The 20,687-nt window shown below is 33.3% G+C and overlaps 1 protein-coding gene across 1 annotated transcript; it reads right to left on the bottom strand.

Moving 5' to 3' along the window:
- Positions 1 to 3,510: 3,510 nt before the first annotated feature.
- On the bottom strand, positions 3,511 to 20,220 carry LOC136233352 (subtilisin-like protease SBT2.4). Its single transcript, XM_066022986.1, has 10 exons — positions 20,062 to 20,220; positions 18,232 to 18,379; positions 16,505 to 16,643; positions 15,131 to 15,389; positions 14,102 to 14,197; positions 12,085 to 12,154; positions 10,451 to 11,074; positions 8,570 to 8,837; positions 8,202 to 8,474; positions 3,511 to 3,932 (listed from the first exon to the last, which is right to left on the bottom strand). Exons 1-10 carry the CDS (start codon positions 20,184 to 20,186, stop codon positions 3,523 to 3,525), a joined length of 2,412 nt encoding a protein of 803 aa, XP_065879058.1. The 5' UTR covers positions 20,187 to 20,220; the 3' UTR covers positions 3,511 to 3,522.
- Between the last annotated feature and the right edge of the window lie 467 nt (positions 20,221 to 20,687).

Here is a 20,687-nt window from a genome sequence, read left to right as displayed (position 1 = left end):
AACCTGGAGAGACAAATAAATTTCAATCACTAAAATTTCATGGTTGTCTCAAAATAGTCATTTAATTTCAATTTATCACAATAAAATCATTTAACCTTATTTGTTTCAATAAAGTCATTCTGACGATTTAAAGAGCAAAAGACACCAGAAAAGTGACGTGGCTTCCACATTAGCAGTAGTCAACTTTTACCATTGACCGAAACGACACGTGACTACGACCTAGATGACAAGTTGTCGCCACCTAGCTGAACGAAATGATACGTGTCCGTTAGGTGGTAGCCATGTGTCGTTTCAGTCAGCTAGGTAGCATTCATGTGTTGTTTCGGTCAGCCGTAGTCAACTTTTACCGCTGGCGAAAACAACACGTGACTGCCACCTAGATGACAGGTGGTTTCCACCTAGATGACCTAAACGACCTGTGACAGCTAGGTGACCGTCACATGTCGTTTCAGCAATGATATTAAAGTTGTATAGTGCTGATGTGGAAGCCACATCATATTTCCAGTGTTTTTTGCTATTGAAGTTGCCAGAGTGACTTTATTGAGACAAAATTCAAAGTTGAATGATTTTATTGAGACAAATTTGAAATTAGGTGCCCAATTTGAGATGACAATAACCAATAATACACTGAACCCCAATAGCCACTTGAAAATGGCCGTTTGTTTTAATTTTTCGGAACTACTTTTTACCTGTTAATTCTAAACATGAGATAAAAAAAGTATTTGGTACCGAAACAATTGATTTTAGAAGAAAAAACAACTAATATCTATTACCTACTACAACAACAAATAATAAACAGTAACAGTAACAGGTTGCACAAATCACATTGAAACAGGCAAAACAGATAATGGAATTCTAACAATATGATCAAGAGTTCCTGTAAGAACAATTTCCCCAAAACTAAACTCATTTCTCACATTGCTCACATTAAATTGAATTTTCAACCGTTGGATCTGTTGTGGATTTATTTCAAACAATGTTGGAGAAATCCTCACTTCAGTCCCATTAGGTGATATCACAGAAGCCAGGTATGTCTCTGCCTTGCTGCCTACATTCTTCACACTCCTCTCTATTGTTAATGCCCCGGCTAGTGCCGATACGGTTACCGATGGAAGGTTTAGGTTCGCCGGATGGCTAAGTGATCCGGTGCGTGCATCCATCTCCGGTAGTAGCTTTTACGGTAACCGGAGAAGCATTCGGCAATGAACACGAGAAACTTATGTAGTCACTTAATTTCAATTTATCTCAATAAAATCATTGAACTTTGAATTTTGTCTCAATAAAGTCATTCTAACGATTTAAAGAGCAAAAGGACACCAAAAAAATGACGTGGCTACCACATCGCAGTAGTCAACTTTTACAACGACACGTGACTGTCACGCAGATGACAAGTGGTCGCCACCTAACTGACTGAAACAATATGTGTCCATTAGATGGCAGCCATGTGTCGTTTTAGTCAGCTAGGTAGCAGTCATATGTTGTTTCGATCAATAGTAGTTAATTTTTACTGCTGAATGAAACGACACATGACTGCCACTTAGATGACAAGTGGTTGCCACCTAGCTGACCGAAACTATATGTGTCCGCTAGGTGGCAGCCACGTATCGTTTCAGTCAGCTAGGTGGCAATCATGTGTTATTTCGGTCAATAGTAGTCAACTTTTACCGCTGACCGAAACGACATGTAACTGCCACCTAGAAGACAAGTAGTTGCCACCTAGCTGACTGAAATGATACGTGTCCCATAGGTGGCAGCCACATGTCGTTTTAGTCAGTTAGGTGATAGTCACGTGTCGTTTCAGTCAGCACTGAAAGTTGACTAATGCTGATGTGGAAGCCACATCATATTTCTAATGTTTTTTTGCTCTGGAAGTCGCCAGAGTATCTTTATTGAAACAAATTTAATGTTGAATGATTTTATTAACACAAATTGAAGTTGAGTGACAATTTTGAGACGACCATAAAAGTTCAGTGACTAATAATGCATTGAACCCTAATAGCCACATGAAAATGATAGTTTGTTTCCATTGTTCGGAACTACTTTTTACTTGTTAATTCTAAACATGAGATAAAAAAAAGTGTTTGGTAAAATTCCGAAACAACTGATTTTAGCAGAAAAAACAACTAATCTCTACTACCAATCTACAACAACAAATAATAAACAATAACAGCAAATAGCAAACGACAAATAGTAACAGGTTCCACGAATCACATTGAAACAGGAAAAACAGATAATGGAATTCTAACAATATGATCAAGAGTTCCTGTAAGAACAATTTCACCAAAACTAAACTCATTTCTCACATTGCTCACATTAAATTGAATTTTCAAGTGTTGAATCTGTTGTGGATTTATTTCAAACAATGTTGGAGAAATGCTCACTTCAGTCCCATTAGGTGATATCACAGAAGCCAAGTATGTCTGCCTTGTTGCCTACATTCTTCACACTCCTCTCTATTGTTAGTGACCCAGATAGTGCCGATACGGTTACGGATGGAAGGTTCAGGTTCGACGGATGGCTAAGTGATCCGGTGCATCCATCTCCGGTAGCAGCTTTTATGGTAACCGGAGAAGAACATAAGAAACTTATGTAGTCGGATACATCCCTAAGTAATACATCGGATACAAATGTTATTTGAAAAGATTGGGCGTAAAGCGTCTGTAGGTGGGCTTTTAAGTCCGTCGTCGAATCTAATCGCTCAAACCTGGAGAGACAAATAAATTTCAATCACTAAAATTTCATGGTTGTCTCAAAATAGTCATTTAATTTCAATTTATCACAATAAAATCATTTAACCTTATTTGTTTCAATAAAGTCATTCTGACGATTTAAAGAGCAAAAGACACCAGAAAAGTGACGTGACTTCCACATTAGCAGTAGTCAACTTTTACCATTGACCGAAACGACACGTGACTACGACCTAGATGACAAGTTGTCGCCACCTAGCTGAACGAAATGATACGTGTCCGTTAGGTGGTAGCCATGTGTCGTTTCAGTCAGCTAGGTAGCATTCATGTGTTGTTTCGGTCAGCCGTAGTCAACTTTTACCGCTGGCGAAAACAACACGTGACTGCCACCTAGATGACAGGTGGTTTCCACCTAGATGACCTAAACGACCTGTGACAGCTAGGTGACCGTCACATGTCGTTTCAGCAATGATATTAAAGTTGTATAGTGCTGATGTGGAAGCCACATCATATTTCCAGTGTTTTTTGCTATTGAAGTTGCCAGAGTGACTTTATTGAGACAAAATTCAAAGTTGAATGATTTTATTGAGACAAATTTGAAATTAGGTGCCCAATTTGAGATGACAATAACCAATAATACACTGAACCCCAATAGCCACTTGAAAATGGCCGTTTGTTTTAATTTTTCGGAACTACTTTTTACCTGTTAATTCTAAACATGAGATAAAAAAAGTATTTGGTACCGAAACAATTGATTTTAGAAGAAAAAACAACTAATATCTATTACCTACTACAACAACAAATAATAAACAGTAACAGTAACAGGTTGCACAAATCACATTGAAACAGGCAAAACAGATAATGGAATTCTAACAATATGATCAAGAGTTCCTGTAAGAACAATTTCCCCAAAACTAAACTCATTTCTCACATTGCTCACATTAAATTGAATTTTCAACCGTTGGATCTGTTGTGGATTTATTTCAAACAATGTTGGAGAAATCCTCACTTCAGTCCCATTAGGTGATACCACAGAAGCCAAGTATGTCTCTACCTTGCTGCCTACATTCTTCACACTCCTCTCTATTGTTAGTGACCCGGCTAGTGCCGATACGGTTACTGACGGAAGGTTCAGGTTCGCTGGATGGCTAAGTGATCCGGTGCATCCGTCTCCGGTAGCAGCTTTTATGGTAACCGGAGAAGTATTCGGTAATGAACATAAGAAACTTATGTAGTCTTTGTATTCTGCATCACATTTTATACAAACATTAAGCTACTGAATCAATATTTGTGTAGAGGTGGACACGGTTTAATTAACGGTCCATTAGAATGTTTTATAAATCAAATCGAATTAAAACCGAAACCGGTCCATTAATAGTTAACCGATATTTTTGGCTAACGCTTTTTATCTATTTAGAAAAATAGGGGTAAATTGCATCCATTGCCACTGAACTTTATCCATTTTAACATTGTAGCTACTAACTTTCAATCCTTAACGGTATGGTCACTGAACTTTACATTTTTTTAACATTAGTGACTATTCAACTTTAACTAACTCCTCAAAATGACCGTTAACGATCCCAAAATGAAAATATTCAAGAATTAAAGTTGTTCAGAATGACATTTACACATTTTTTATTTTCCAAAGTCACCTTTTTTGGAGCTTTCTCTCTCTAAAAATTCATTCAGTCTCTAACCAAACAACACCTAAATGACCTAAAACGAAAATTTTCAAGAATTAAAGTTCCTTAGAATATCATTAACTCTTCGAATTTTTATTTTGAGGCCGTCAACAGTTGTTTTGAGGCAATGAGTGGCTATCGGTGTTAAAAAAAAGGGTAAAGTTCAGTGACAATACCGTTAAAAATTGAAATTCAGTGACTACATTGTTAAAACTAGTAAAGTTCAGTAGCCACGAGTGTAATTTACCCAGAAAAATAGTGAACAAAACGGTTAATAATAATATTTCTCCAAACCTAAACCCAATATAATGATCAGCTATGGAGGATATGTACTCTAGCTTTTCATTAAACTCTAACTACATGTGGTAAAAGTACATACGATCCGATTACAAGACAGGAAATTGACACACAATTTTAGTTTATGGGTTTAGCGTAGTAGGTAATACGTCATTTTTGGGTTGACACGAAATTGATACAAATTTTTGAATTGGGTTAAGGTTGAAATACTAACCCAAAAATAACACGAAATATCACGAATATTTAAAATTCGACATAACACTCACTTTGTAATATCCATAAATTTAAGGAGAGTTTTTGCAAATAAAAATTTTAAAAGTTATTTTAAATTATATTAAAATAGATGTATTATTTTAACATTTTATTATTATTATTAGTTTAGTTATTATCAGTATTATATCAAATAGGTGGTGTTATTAGTTATTATCATTATAATATATTATATTAAATTGTTATTATTATTATTATTATATTATAAGGGTTGGGGTGAAAAGAAGTTCTTTTCTTTTCCAAAATAAAAAACGTTGTTCCTGCGCCGTCTGCGTTTTCTCTTTTTCTTTCTACTCTAATTCATCTCATAACTTCTTATTCCGGACACCATTTGAGATAAAAATTATACCATTAAATTCCTTATCACGTAAGGAAGATTTCAAGACCAATATTGCTATTTTTCTGATCGAAAAATATGGTGACCGGTGCGTGCGTTTTTCACCGACAAAATATTAGATTTCGACTTTGGAGTGATTTTTAATAGCGAAAGGAGCGTACTTTTGGGCTCTCCAAAATGTTGGCTATCTTGTGGTAGTCTCCGTTCGTGCTTCCGACAACTCCGGCTAATTTCCGACCATCGGTTTCCGGCGAAACTCCGGTGAGCATTCCGGGCAGAATTTTAATCATTTCGTTTTGGTTCCAGTCTACATAATAGTGTTTCTTAATTCTTGGTCTATTAGGAGAATTGAACTAATTAGTCTAATATGAAATCTTAAAGTATTTGGTGGGGTTAGGAGGATTTTGCGTATACATTGCATATATAATATTGTTTCAATAATAATTAATTATAGGGTAAAGTTCAAATAAAACCCATGTGGTTTCACTAATTTTCAGATAAAGGACTGTGGTTTACTTTTTGTCAAAACGAGGACTGAGGTTTTCAACTCTAGCAAAATAAGGACTTTTTCGATTGATTCTATTAAAATCACCCTTAACAATTTTAAAAATGACATATTTTAAGAACTACTAATATTCTAAGCAACTTTAATTCTTTAACTTTTTTATTTCGAGATTATTTAGATGACGTTTGATAAAGAGAGAGAAAGTTAATGTTTAGAGAGAGAAAGTTCCAAAAAAGATGATTTTCTAAAATCGAAAATGTAGTTCCATAGAAAATATGACATTGAACAACTTTAATTCTTGAAAATTTTCATTTTCAGATCGTTAAAGATAGTTTTAATAGCATTATTAAAAGTGTGAAACCTCAGTCCTCGTTTTGATAAAAAGTAAACCACAGTCCTTTATCTGAAAATTAGTGAAACCACATGGGTTTTATTTGAACTTTCCCCTTAATTATAAGAATGCATTTTTATAATTATAGGAGAGGAAGAGACGGGTGAGCAGGATCCCGAACAGTTTGATTAGCTTTTGAGACGAGAGGTAACCATAATTATATATATATATATATATATAATTAATATTTATATGCCTATATATATTATAATTTATTCTAAAAGGGTTATGCCTATATCTATACTATTTTAGGAAGAATTATTTATATGTTGTTATGCCTATAATTATATATCAATAAATATATGTATATTCATTCTAGGAAAATTATATCTATACCAATTGGTATATTATATGTTGTTCGTGATAATGTTAGGTATGAGCTAGTTTTTGTTCTGGACAATCAATTGTTGTGGTGAACTATTATTATTTAGTGGTATGATTTTGCTTAATTAAATCGTAGAAGGTGCATATTATTTTATCACATATTGAATCATTACCTTACAAGGGAAATGTCTGTAGTTGAATGGAAAGGCGTCTCATTTCAGAATTTCACTTAATTAGCTAGCTTAAGTGGATAGGTACAATGGTATGGAGGTTGTTAATACTGTGAATGTATACACCTGTCTTGAAAGAGGAGACGATAGGATGCTATTAAATTTTGGATTGAGTTTGGTACTGCGTCTTGCAAGATTAGACGATAGCAGTACCGTTATAAAAGTACTTATATTGTGAAGTCTCAAGGTTGTGTGTCTTGCAAGAGTAGACGATAACGCATACCTATTTTGATGATAAAACACCATAGGACCATTATATATATATATTTTACCAGGGTTTAGCTAGGGCCCTTAAAATAAATATAACTTTAGGATATTTGGCGTAGTAAAGAGTCTGGTTTGTGATATCATCTATTTAATTTTAATGATTAATTGATTGATCAAATATAATATATGTGAACTGTATGCGTGTGTGTATATATATATAAATATTTATCATTATGCTTATTGAGTAGGCAGCTCACCCCTTGCCATGTTGAAATTTTCAGGCTAGGTTCAGAAGTTCTCCTATTTGCTAGATTTTCAGGTTTTTCCTGCATTCAGGCTGGCCAGCACAACGATCTCATTCCCATTAGCAAATTTTATAGACACTCATTATATTTATTATACTATTTGGATTTGATTATTTGTTTAAATTTAAGTGAATATTACTGACAGGTTAAATTCTTTGGTTGGTTAATTAATTTTTTGGTTATGAGATTTTGGTAGACGGTAATAAATGAGGAGCCTTTATATAATTATGTTGGTGTTTTTGCTTAAATTATGATAATTGCTTAGTTTTCTATACGCCCCGGAACGGGGGTTACACACTTGGCTCCCCAAACTAAAAGTTCAAAATCAATTAGGATCTTAAACTATCAAAATCATCAATCGGGTCTCTGAACTAAGCAAAAATATCAATTGAGTCCTCATTCCAAGCAAAAAACATCATTTGCATCCTCATTGGAAATCAATTGATATTTTTGCTTAGTTCAGAAACCCGATTGATGATTTTGATAGTTTAAGATCCTAATTGATTTTGAACTTTTAGTTTGGGGAGCCAAGTGAGTGTTATGCATGCCTTAGAAATATTTTTTTATTTTTTTTTTTATTTTTTACGTCTCACATATTAATAAAGGTAATAAAACTCGAAAACAGGACTTGAACCTCCTAATTGTTATAAATACGTAAAATGACCCCAAACATGATATTAACGGACTTTTAGATAGTTAATATTAACATATTAATTTAAAAATTACATAAAATATTTAAAAATAATATCATATCTTTCTATATTTTTAAAAGTCACCATTAATATATTTCCGAAAACACGACACGAAATCGACTCTTATCTAATTAGGTTAACATGATTATGACACGAAAGTTTTTGAGTTGGGTTAAATAAGATTGACTCGTCATGAAGCCAAAAATAAAACGACACAAACATGATAATTGCCACCTCTAACTCTAACATGCCAAGAAACTAATTGATTCGTTACCTGATTGAAACACTAGGCCCGGATCGATGGCGCGAGTCGGGTTCACAAGACCGGCGCCAAAGTCAAAATGAGTGGAGGGATAGTAGCTATCAATGTCTGATCCTTCCGCTAATATGCGTTCCCCGTTGTTATCGGACTGGGAGGCGGTAGTCGACAGGGCCGACGCAATCATGGACGGTGTCCACGAAGGATTGAGTTGCTTGATGAGTGCTGCTATTCCTGCTATATGAGGTGTTGCCATACTTGTACCAGAAAGTAGAGCAAAATTATTTCCTAATCGAATTCCACACGTAAAAAAACGTTAGGGGTAAATTTGAATTTTATCCATTTACGATATCAATATCGTAATATGAAAAATGTTTCGTTACCTTTTAGGATTGGATCGGAGGCACTAAGAGGGCTCCAAGCTGCCCATATTTGATGCCCCGGAGCAAGAATATCGGGTTTCAACACATCGGCAGGATTCCTATTAACATCAGTAAAATCGGGTCCCCGAGAAGAGAATCGGCTAACGATTGGTGATTTTCCCCCGAAAGTTGCAACTCTCCCCTCTCCTATCGATGCTCGTCCACGAAATTCGGTCGCAAATCCTTTTTCGTCCCGGTGGATATTTTGCTCATAATATTCTGATATAATCTACATATATAACACAAAATTATTATGCATTTCATAGGATTTTATAAGGAACATTTCAGTTATAGTTGTACCGGATAAATTACAATCATAGTACCTGAATTTTACACTCTTTCAAAATTTGGTATCTAGATTTCATTTTGTCACAAAAAAAAAAAATACTTGAACTTAAGATGACGAGACGATATATAGTACATGTTGAACTGGTTAACCATTAAAAATATAGATAATTACAACTATCATACTTGAACTTTAACTTTTTTCATATTTTGGTACCTAGACTTTGTTTTTGCACATGAGACATAGTTTGACCAAGTCTTTGATTTAAATGTCGGACTCGGTTAAGTTGTAAACACAATTTAGCCTTTTATTTCCATCTCTAATGGTTCTATTCTCTCTTTTATTTTTATTCTTCTCTCTAAAATAATTTCTTACCTCTTTGAATCTCTAAAAATTAAAGAAAAATCTAAAGAATTCAGAATAATGAAATAAAAAAATTGTTAATAAATTCGTCGAAACTATGCAAATTTTCTCATAATATCTCGAAATTTATTTGCTTTTTCATCAACTAAATCCAAGAAAATTGATTGAAGTATTATTTTTATCACATCATCTCATAACCTTGATCATATTTTCTTGTGCAAAAATGAAGTCTAGGTACCAATGTTTGAAAAAAAGTTAAAATTCAGGTATCATAGTTGTAATTTATTCACATTTTAGCCGGTTGTAGCAGGTTAACAGGTACTACACTATCCAATCGTCTTAAGTTCGGATATTTTTTTGTAACAAAATAAAATCTAGGAATCAAAGTGTGAAAGAGTATAAAGTTCAAGTACTATGATTGTAATTTATCCTAATTGTACCCATGCACCCGTGAACTTATCCCAAAATGCTAACTGACTCCGTAAACTTTAAAAATATTCTATTGAGCCCTGTAGTTGCTTAAAGTGACCAATTGACTATTTGAAAGTACATGTTAACCCATGAACTTTCTTAAAGTGATTTATTAACCCTCTGAACTTACTTAAAGTGTATACATATCAACTTTTCCAAACTCTGCTTACTCCGTCATATAGATTTTAGGTGGTTAACTTTTCAATTTAAACAAATATAGGGGTCAATAGAATATTTTAAAATTCAAGATCAGTTGGCATTTTGAGACAAGTTCTCGGGATGTAGGATGTATCAAGCCTTCTTATTTTCTACATGGAATTACTATTAAATTCACGCCAGGATAATAATTATTTACAAACTTAATTTTCAACAATTAATATCTCAATATTATTTTTTTTTTTTTGAAGATCTCAATATTATAATTTAAATATAGGATAAAGTAAAAAAAACTCTACGTACGAAGTACTTATGGAGTTTTTTTGTCCAAACGGGGACTGGATTTTTCGTTTTGCCGGTGATCTTTTAATTTGACATTATAAAAAATGACGGTTAACGACCTCAAAATTGAAAATTCGAAGAATTAATCTTTAAATTTTTCACTTCTCCCATTCAGAAAAAAAAAAAATCACTCTCCCGTCTGGAAAAAGAAATACACATATACCTGTTTAACAAAACGTGAAAGCAAATCGATTTTAGAATAAACATTTCAGTTATAGTTGTACCTGCGCATCTGCAACTCTCGGAATCATAATCCCGGAAACTGCGAAAAGAATCGGCTCCGCAACGAAATCTCCATATACTGGATTTGCAACAAAAACAAAACCCCTAAATCCTAAACTCCTAGCAGTATCAACAATGGCACTCATGGTAGAAGTTCCATTGTAAAAACCATCTGAAAATGTACAGATAACGACGGAATTTCGCACGAGATTACGGTCCAGCGCCTCCGGATGTTGACATTCTTCGACGAACTCTGAAGTCGTCGGAAATGTACTGTTCAATTTAACTGCATCCGTAGCTAAAATGAGTTTATACTTAAATATCCTGTCGCCAAAACTCGGTCTTGTCAAACCAACGCCTCCAACTTTTCGGCCATTGCCGAGAAGAAGTGAAGCGGGATAGCTTCTGTCTGTGGTGCAAGCAGCTACTCCGACAGCCCACGGGCTGTATGAGATAACCGTAGACAGATCTGGGCCGCGGTTACCTGCAGCTTGCACTACGAAAACTCCGGCTCGTTGCGCAAATAACATGACAATATCGAATACGTTTAAGAATGTTAGAGTATCTTCAGGAGGCTCGTCTGGACCGATGGAGAGAGTTAAAATGTTCACTCCGTCTTTCACTGCCTGTGTTACAAAGAAAGTCATGTGATTCGAACCCATAAGTTGAAAAAGTATATTGCGTTGCGTTAATTAACGGGTGGATCGCACCGACGATCACTTAAGTTTGGACAATAGTTTACAAAAATAGCTCGTTTTTGCATTTTATACCAATTCTCATCGGAGATGTTGACTCAAACGCTTAATCATTTCAGTTTTCCTAATTAAACGTCATGTGTATTCACTGATGTTAAATTTAGCCCTAACGTTTTAAGGAAAATGCAGATTTAGCCTTAATGTATGAAATTGTGCAAATTTAACCTTAACGTTTCCAAACAATATCAATTTTAGCCTACATTATTGAAAATTAGAAAAGCTAGTTTGACTGGTATTTAACTGTGACTTCAGACCTTCCAAATATTAATTTATTTAGTGTATTACTAACAAAAATTACAAAAATTCTGTTAAAATGCTAAAAATTAAATCTTATACATATAAGTTAATCATTTTTTCAAACTGTGTAAAATATTTACTGTGTTATTAATATAGTTACAAAAAACCAACAAAAACGTACAAAACTGCTTCAATTTATCGACAAACTTATTTGGAAGATCCGATGTGACAGTTAAATAACAGTTAAACCAGTCTTTTCAAATTTTCGATAGCGCACGGCTAAAATTGATCTTGCTTGAAAATGTTAGAGTTAAATTTATACAATTTCATACGTTAATGTTAAATATGCACTTCGCTTAAAACGTTAGAGTTAAATTTGACCATTATCCAAAGTTACTATTAAAGACAGAGGGAGTAACATGTGTCAGTCAAAGGATACACGTTGTGCTTACATGGCAAAACTGACTTGATTAAGCGTCCTAGTCAGTATTGCGAGAATTGTCTTGAATGTACAAAACGACTTCAGTAATACAAAAAGTAAATATGAGTTATTTTATCGAGAATATGAAATTCTGTTATCGTATTAGAATATTGTCCAAACTTAAATGATCATCGGTACAATTTACGTTGTGATTAAATCTTACTTGATCTATTGCTGCAACCACATCAGTTAAGGTTCCTATTGTTGGATACACAGCCTTGTATACAGCAATTCTGTTGGAAAATAAAATGGTATCCGTGAAAGAATTAATATTCCGCAATAAATCGAGCTTATATTGATATTTAGATTTCATTTTGTCACAAAAAAAAATATATCTGAATTTAAGACGATGAGTACATATTGATCATTTATAATCGGTTAATCATTAACAATATGGGTAAATTAAATCTATGGCCATTGAATTTTATCCATTTAACATTTTGATCATTGAACTTCAATTTTTAATGGTATGATACTGAACTTTACGTTTTTTAATATCGGTGGCCTCTCAACTTTAACTAACTCCTCAAAATGACCATTAACGACCTCAAAATGAAAATATTCAAAAATTAAAGTTTTTCAGAACAACATTTACCATAAAACCATATTTTTATTTTCTAAAATCACATATTTTGGAGTTTTCACTCTCCCTTAACCAAACAACACCTAAATGACCTCAAAACGAAAATTTTCAAAAATTAAAGTTCCTTAGAATATCATTAACTCTTCGAATTTTTTATTTTGAGACTGTCAACGGTCGTTTTGAGGCGTTGGTGGCCACCGGTGTTAAAATTTTAAAATTAGTAGTCATACCATTAAGAATTGAAGTTCAGTTGCCACAATATTAAAATGGGTAAACTTCAGTGATCATACTGTTAAGAATTGAAGTTCAATAGCCACAATGTTAAAATGGATAAAGTTCAGTGGCCATAAGTGTAAGCTACCCTTAAAAATATGGATAAATTACAACTATGGTATTTGAACTTTAACTTCTTTCACATTTGGGTACCTAAACTTCATTTTTTCACCAGAGCCATAGTTTGACAACCTCTTTTACTTAAATGTCAGTCAAATTGTAAAGACAATTTAGCTCTTCATTTCCATCTCTAATCTTTTCATTCTCTCTTTCATTTTTTATTCTTCTCTCTAAAATAATTTCTTCCCATACTAGAATAGGACCACTACAATCATATTTTCTTATGCAAAAATGAAGTTTGAATGCCAAAGTATGAAAGAATGTAAAGTTTAGGTATCATGGTTGTAATTTACCTATATTTTTAATGGTTAACCAGTTGTAGCAAGTGATAGGTACTATATTGTCCAGTCAACTTAAGTTCAAGTATATCTTATGCAAAAATGAAATCTAGGTACCAAAATGTAAACGAGAAAAAAATTCAGTATTGTGGTTGTAATTAACCCTATTTCACAACCATAAACACATATTTATACAAGAGGGTCGGCCAACCCTAAGAGCATCTCCAACAGAGGGTGCCTAAAAAAGTGTCAAAACTTAACACATAATCTCAAAATATAATATTTTATTGTCTCTTTCATCCATCACACTTTTGACAACTTTTAGTTAAAAAATGCTCTAATAGAAGTTGCTTGAAAAGTTGCCATTATAATCGTACAAATTATTATTTTATTATAAATATTAAAAACAAAAGGTTCCAAATTTTATTATTTCTAGGAGAGAGACCACTGATTTTATATTAAAAAATAATAAACAAAGTTGTCAAGAGGTTGCCAAAAATTGGCAACTTTCCTTGGCACCCACAATTACTCTAATAATTGACACCCTTTAAAAGTTGCTAAACCTAATGTCACATCAGTTGACACTCTTTTGGACTCTTTTGGACGCCCTCTATTGGAGATGCTCTAACAATGGAGAAACCGGAACCTATACCAATTGCTCTAAGAGCAAATCGTGTAGTCTAACTAGAATAGGAGATAACAGTCCTTATCTAATAAAGAATTGCGACCTTATTACTCCCCCTCAAGTTTACTAGCCGTTGCAAAGTAAATAAAAATGATCTCGGTGTAACGACTTGATAAACACACACGTAATTTGGTCAATACAATAGTTGAAATATAACGCACAACAAGTGCTTTAGATCGTACTTTATCTCATTACGATATTGTATAAGTTATGAAAATATGTTAGAGAATAAAGAACAAACCGAGCTCGTGGTGCCATCCCGGAAGCTCTTCCATAGTAGAAGCCATTAACCACCACCGGTACTCCAGCATTTCCAGCAGCAATTGAAGCCACATGACTGAAATATACTTTGTTTCAGGAATCGTATAAAATTGGTAATGGAATATTACCAAATCGAAAAAATTTGGGTCGATTCAGTTACCAACTGAAGAACCAAAATATATAAATTTCTAATTTAAATGTTTAAAATCACAAATTTTTATACGATAAAATATATTTATTTTTATATTTTTTATAGATTTGAATTTCATTGAAGTTCAACATTGATTTGACATTTTTAAAACCAAATAGACGTACATACATTTTACTTCAGTTTATTGAATATAAAATAAGATTATAATTTATTTATTTATATATATATAAATTTCAGTTCTGTTTCACCTTAACCGTTTACAAAATAACCAAATTAAATCTAAATGAAAATCGAACCGAACTAAAAAGTAAAAATAACTGAACCAAACTAAGATTTCGATTTAGTTATTGTTTTGGTCATTCGATTACCTAGTTTGCTGAGTCCTAGTTGCGGTTCCAATGAACCAGGTTTAGACAAAGGAAATTCAAACTCGGGCTAGGTCCGCTCAAACCTGCCCTATTTCAAAACCAAATACATCTATACACACACTTCAGTTTATTGAATATAAAATAAGATTATAATTTTTTTATTTAAATATAAACTTCGGTTAGGTTCTGGATAAACCGATATTTTTTTTTATGGAAAACCAAACTGATAACCGATGATTAAACTAAATCTAAATGAAATTAACCGAACCAAACTAGAAAGTAAAAATAACCAAACCAAACTAAGATTTCGGTTTGGTTATTAGTTTGCATCAGTTACTAGTTATTTTGCTCAACCCTAGACCCGAGTCTAATAAAACATACTTAGACAAAAGGAAATTCAGACTCGGCCCAAACCCGCCAAAGCCCGCCCTATTTCTAACGGAAAAAGCACACAATTCTCTAGAAGAAGATGTGTATGTAACATATATACCTGCCATGTCCAACAGCATCAAAGGGTGAAAGAAAGTCTATTGAAGAGTTGAGAGTAGCAACTGCTTCAGCACCAGCTGAGAAAAACCTAGCTGATGCTATTTTTCCGTTGCAAAATCTAGCCGGAAATTTCGGACCCGTCTCACAAGCCCCCGAAAAGTTAGAAATGTTTGATGTGAAATGATTCAAATGATCATTTGCAAAACTTGGATGTAACGGATTGATTCCGGTGTCAACAAAACCAATAACAATCCCTTTTCCTGCATAATACGCGTGTCAAAACGAGTTATCGTATCATAATAATATCATATGATCTATATACTTTATATGATTATTATATATGGTATATATAAATGCAATAAAAGTGTGTCAAATGAATCGTGTCTATAGGGTTACAAACGGGGCGGAATTTATCCGCCCCCGCATGAATTCGTTCCAACAAGAATGGAGAATCCGTATTTAATTTTTCCATAGGATAGAGATGAGGAAAAAATAACCCCTAGGGTCGGGGATACGGACCTCTCTTCCCACTCCACGACCATCCTCATCCCCGTAAGTTTATAAGCGGAAGAGTCATGGAAAAGTCATGAAACCAATTGAATGGGATAACTCCTAACGTTTACTACTAGGAGCAATTTTACCCCTAACGTCTAAATTTTTACAATTGTACCCTTAACATTGGTAGCCAAGAGCAATTTTACCCCTAATATTGATAAGTTAGGTCAATTTGAATCGTGTCATCTACAGTTTACATGTGCGTCATTTTATAACTAATTAGTAACAAGTCACAAACATATGATTTATTCAAAAAAAAAAAAAGATTAAATGAAAAAAATTAAAGAAAAATAAAAAAATATACTGCATTTTGTACGAGATGGACAAAAAAAATCAAATATTTCACCGAATTTAAAAATTTTAATTTTCAATTCTATTGTTAAATCATAAAAAAATATGAAATCTATTTTTTTTTTAAATCAACACACGTGCAGTTGGTGCAGAATAAGAAATAAAATATCTGCATTTTATAAGAATGTCTGAAATTGATCTAATTTGTCAATGTTATGGGTAAAATTGCTCTTCACTGCCAACGTTAGGGGTAAAATTGCACCATTTTAGACGTTAGGGGTAAAATTGCTTCTGACTGAAAATGTTAAGGGTATTTTTGTACCTTATTCCCCAACTAAATTAAAAGCTTAATAGTTAAGATTCAATTCATATTAATATCTGACGCATCCCGACACATGAATGTCCACTGGACTTGAAGCGTGTACAACGAGAAGTAGAAATTGACCACCTCATTTGCAATTTTGATATTGTGAGGCGGATTGATTATGTAACTCGTATTATCGTATCAGAAATTGACAGTCTTAATTACCTGCGTTCTTGCATCCGCCTTCTTCCGGCCACACTCCTTGAGGTATATCTAGAAATTGGGGGGTGTATGTAGTCATCAGTTTAGCTCCTCTGTCTCTCTCCACCACTTTCACTCCATCACCAGTTTTCAATTTCTCAGCCTGCAACATCGACTCCATAAATTCAGTGGCGGATCCAGAAATTTTCGAGAAGGATGAGATTTTTAAGAATTTTTTTTTTATAAAGTATCTTAAAAATTATAGCATATTAACCGAGTCAGGGTCGGTCCTGACATTTTATTGGCCCTAGATAAATACAGGCTGGGGTCTTTAACAAAAAAAAATCGATAAATTAAAAAAAAAACTCGTGGTTTCATATTTTGACGATCCAGTATTTTGGTATTTTTTGGAGCAAAAATAACCCCGTGGTTGGCACCATTAGCAACTTCGGTCACTTTTGGATTGATTTTGCCAAATTTGACCGTTAACGACGTCAAAATGAAAATTTTCAAGAATTAACTTCTATAATAAATATGATACTAAACAATTTTAATTCTTGAAAAATTTCCTTTTGACGTCGTTAACGGTCAAATTTGGAAAAATCAACCGAAAAGTGACTGAAATTGCTAACGATGTCAGCCACGGGGTTATTTTTACTCCAAAAAATACCACATGTACCAAATCGTCAAAAAATTAAACCACATAGGTTATATTTGAACTTATCCCTAAAAAAATTATAAATAAAAATTTGAAATATATTCCGATAAATGATAAACAAAAAATTATTACGGTCATCAAATATCGTTGTTTACCAAAAATCAAAAAAATGTTTCACAATTTCTTTATATTAACCCTCAACTTATATTCAAAAAATTAGTTGATCCTCTTTCAAATTATTTAGACCATTTAAAACTTAAATAATATTAATAATATGTATAAATGTTTTTACGTCATATATATTTATGACCTAATAACTTTTTTTGGGTCCTTCCAGCCTTGGGCCCTAGCCCGACGTACTCCCGGCCTAGGCCCAGGGCCGGCAGTGAACCAAGTTGAGATGACAATATATTACTATAAACAAATTTAAAAGGTTAATAGGTCACTTTAAACGAATTTAGATGACTAATATATCTGATATGGTATATAATTAAGAATGGGCCCCAGAAGGTTCTTGTAAGCCCATTAGTCCATACTTTTGTCCGGCCCACTCAAGGTCCCAATGGCTTTTGACAGAAACAACAAGGACAAAAGGTCTTGGACCTCAAACACACGCTAAAGTCATTTGGTGCGAGAATTTAGATTCCGGACCAATCTAGTGATGACACGTGTATCCAAGCACAAATTCAAATATCTATAAATAGGAGCCAAGTTCACGAAGGAATGTACATAATTCTATATAATGAAACACTATTACATTCTCTCTAAGCTCTGTATCTCACATATTGATTTAGGCATGAGAAAGGATTTGCGGGTCTCCAACCCCTGTCTAATTGTTTTCTGTCTTGCAGGTCCTTGGAAGCTACGTCCAAGTACTTTGGGATATTCCAATATCAATATCAATTTAAACAAATTCAAAAGCTAACCAAACACACGACAATGGGGGCGAAATGCCCATTTAACAGTGGCGGAACCGCAGAGTGCAGCAATTGGGGCGGCTGCCCCCCTTGCTCCTCTCTAGATCCGCCACTGCATAAATTAATATTAATTATTTTCCTTAATCTCTTTCATCTAAGATGGAAAAAATACGAACCTGAGAAGGAGCAACATGAACAGCAAAGCCATTGATAATGTGTTTGAAGCTATAGAGCTTTCTGTAACTTCCAGTTTCTAGCATGCTCGCTAAAAGCTCGTCGTGTGAATCAGCCAAACGTTTTTCATGATTAGCTTGGCTTATTTCACTGATTAACCATTCATCGAAAGAAAAAACTTCGGTCAATCGAAACCCGAGGAATAATCACAGTTCAACGAACGAAAATATGTGAAAAAAATTACAGTTTTTTTAAGATTAAGACCTGGCCATGGGTCGGGGTCGGACCGGGCAAACGGGCTTTTCTATAAAAGTCATCAGCCCAAGCCCAGTCTAGCCCATTAGTAATTTAGGCGGATTTGGGACGGGCTGGGTTCGGGTTTAAAAATCAAATCCCAAACCCAGCCCATATAAACCCACCTAAACATAATTTTTTAATTATAAAAAATAAAATTTAATACTTAAAAATAAATATTTAATATATAAATCTATAGATATATAAAATTTATTAATTAATATTCATAGGCGGCCCGCGCTATTTTTATTAATCTCAAACCCGCTAAAAAAATAGGCGGGCTTTAGCGGACCTGGACCGGACTGGACCTAACATCAATTAGCATTGTCCAAGCCAAGCCCGAGGGACACGGGCCTGGGCAGGCCAAGCGGGTACCCGGACCCATGGACAGGTCTTAAGCATGAGCTACGGATATTTTCGTCCATTTTCCACGGTAACACTCAATCCGCTCAAATTCTGAATAAATTTATATAACCGGATATTATATATTTAACGACAGAAATCACTGTAATTTTAATTTTTTATTTTATTTTTCTCCACGATTCTGCTTACTCTAAGAGTGTATATTTCTTTAGTTATAATCTTTGATTTTTTTTTACATCAATTATGCCAGTAGTTACACTATTTTAGTGTAAATTACCTTAAAAAAAACATTACTTACACTATTTTAGAAATATGTACTTGTGTTTTTTCTTTCAGAATCAATGCCTGTAATTATTGCCGTCAACAAAATTGTAAAATTTACCCTCACACCGTTAAAAGGCTGATATGACACAAGCCTTTTTATATTAAAAAATATATATACCCTCTCTTCTTCTTCATTTTGGAATTTCCAGAATGCTTTCTAGAATTTCTTTAGAGAAGAAAGAGAATAATTTTTTACAAAAATATTGTTACAGAACGTCGGCCTTTTACCATACCAAGTTAAATTTCTCAATTTTGTTAATGGTAACAACCACATAGATGCATCTGGAAAAAAAAAAACCACAATTACCTCTCAAAAATAGTAATAAAAATTTGCAATAGAAGTGTTACATTGAAACAATAAAACAAGATATAATCAATATGAAATAATCAACACTGTTTCAAAAATAGGTATTTGTGGTTTTTTTAGAATCAGTGTTTATAGTTGTTGCCGTTAATAAAAATGAGGAATTTACACTCACATTGTTAAAAGACCGAAATGAAGCAAGAGTAATTTTGCCAAAAAAAAAAATCTCTTTCCTCTCTTCTTCTTCTTCATTTTTCTGGAATTTCCAGAATTCTAGAAAATCTAGAATTTCTTCAAATGAGAGAGAATTATTATTTTTTTTAACAAAAATACCCTTATGACATGTCAACATTTTAATAATGTGAGGGTAAATTCTTCAGATTTTTTAACAGCAACAACAACAGACACTGATTCTGAAGAAAAAAAAACCACAAATACCTAATTCTATAACAGTATAACTACGAGATTTTTTTTGTTGTAATTTACCCGAATACGTATCGAAAACAGTTATAATTTTATAAAAATTTCCAGTAAAATGAAAATTTACCTGTTGAGTTCATGAAATGCAAGAGGTTCTCCTTCCATTAACACCAAGTAAAGTGATGGTGGCTCTTCTTCACCAAAACAAGCCAGACAAATTACAAAGACAATAATAACCCAAGAAATTCTCATGATTTCAATGGCAGATTGAAATTAAAATGTGGATTAAATTATAATATATAGTCAGTTCTTTAAAAATAATAATTATAATATATAGTAAGGAGAGATAATTATTAAATTAAATTAAGGTAAGTTGTCATCATCATCATCATGGGACATGGAATTAAATAGTCAAAACACATGCTTAATGTGATTAAAACGGTTACGTTTTTATTCTTATATGTAAAAGTAGCCTCACTTTAGTCTGAACCGTTACAGATTATAATTCTCTTTATATATTAGATTTGTTTTCTCCATATTAATATAAAATTCAAATAAATAATATAAGTTACATATACAATTCAATTAACACCATTATACTTTTATTTTAGGGATAAAGTGCAGAAATACTCCTAACGTTTACAACCAGGAGCAATTTTACCCTTTAACGTCTAAAATGGTGCAATTTAACCTCTAACGTTGTCAAGTTTTGTCGATTTCAGACATTATTATAGAATACATATATTTTGTTCC

The sequence above is a fragment of the Euphorbia lathyris genome, chromosome 6 (genome assembly GCF_963576675.1).
Source record: "Euphorbia lathyris chromosome 6, ddEupLath1.1, whole genome shotgun sequence".
Classification (NCBI taxonomy): domain Eukaryota; kingdom Viridiplantae; phylum Streptophyta; class Magnoliopsida; order Malpighiales; family Euphorbiaceae; genus Euphorbia; species Euphorbia lathyris.
This window is presented reverse-complemented; position numbering and strand designations above follow the sequence as displayed.

Coding starts and splice junctions, on each gene's coding strand:
- LOC136233352 (XM_066022986.1), bottom strand. CDS start 20,186: ATGAGAATTTCTTGGGTTATTATTGTCTTTGTAATTTGTCTGGCTTGT. Junction 18,380..20,061: donor GCATTTCATGAACTCAACAG/GTAAATTTTCAT, acceptor ATGGTTAATCAG/TGAAATAAGCCAAGCTAATC. Junction 11,075..12,084: donor TGGTTGCAGCAATAGATCAA/GTAAGATTTAAT, acceptor TTTGTAACACAG/GCAGTGAAAGACGGAGTGAA.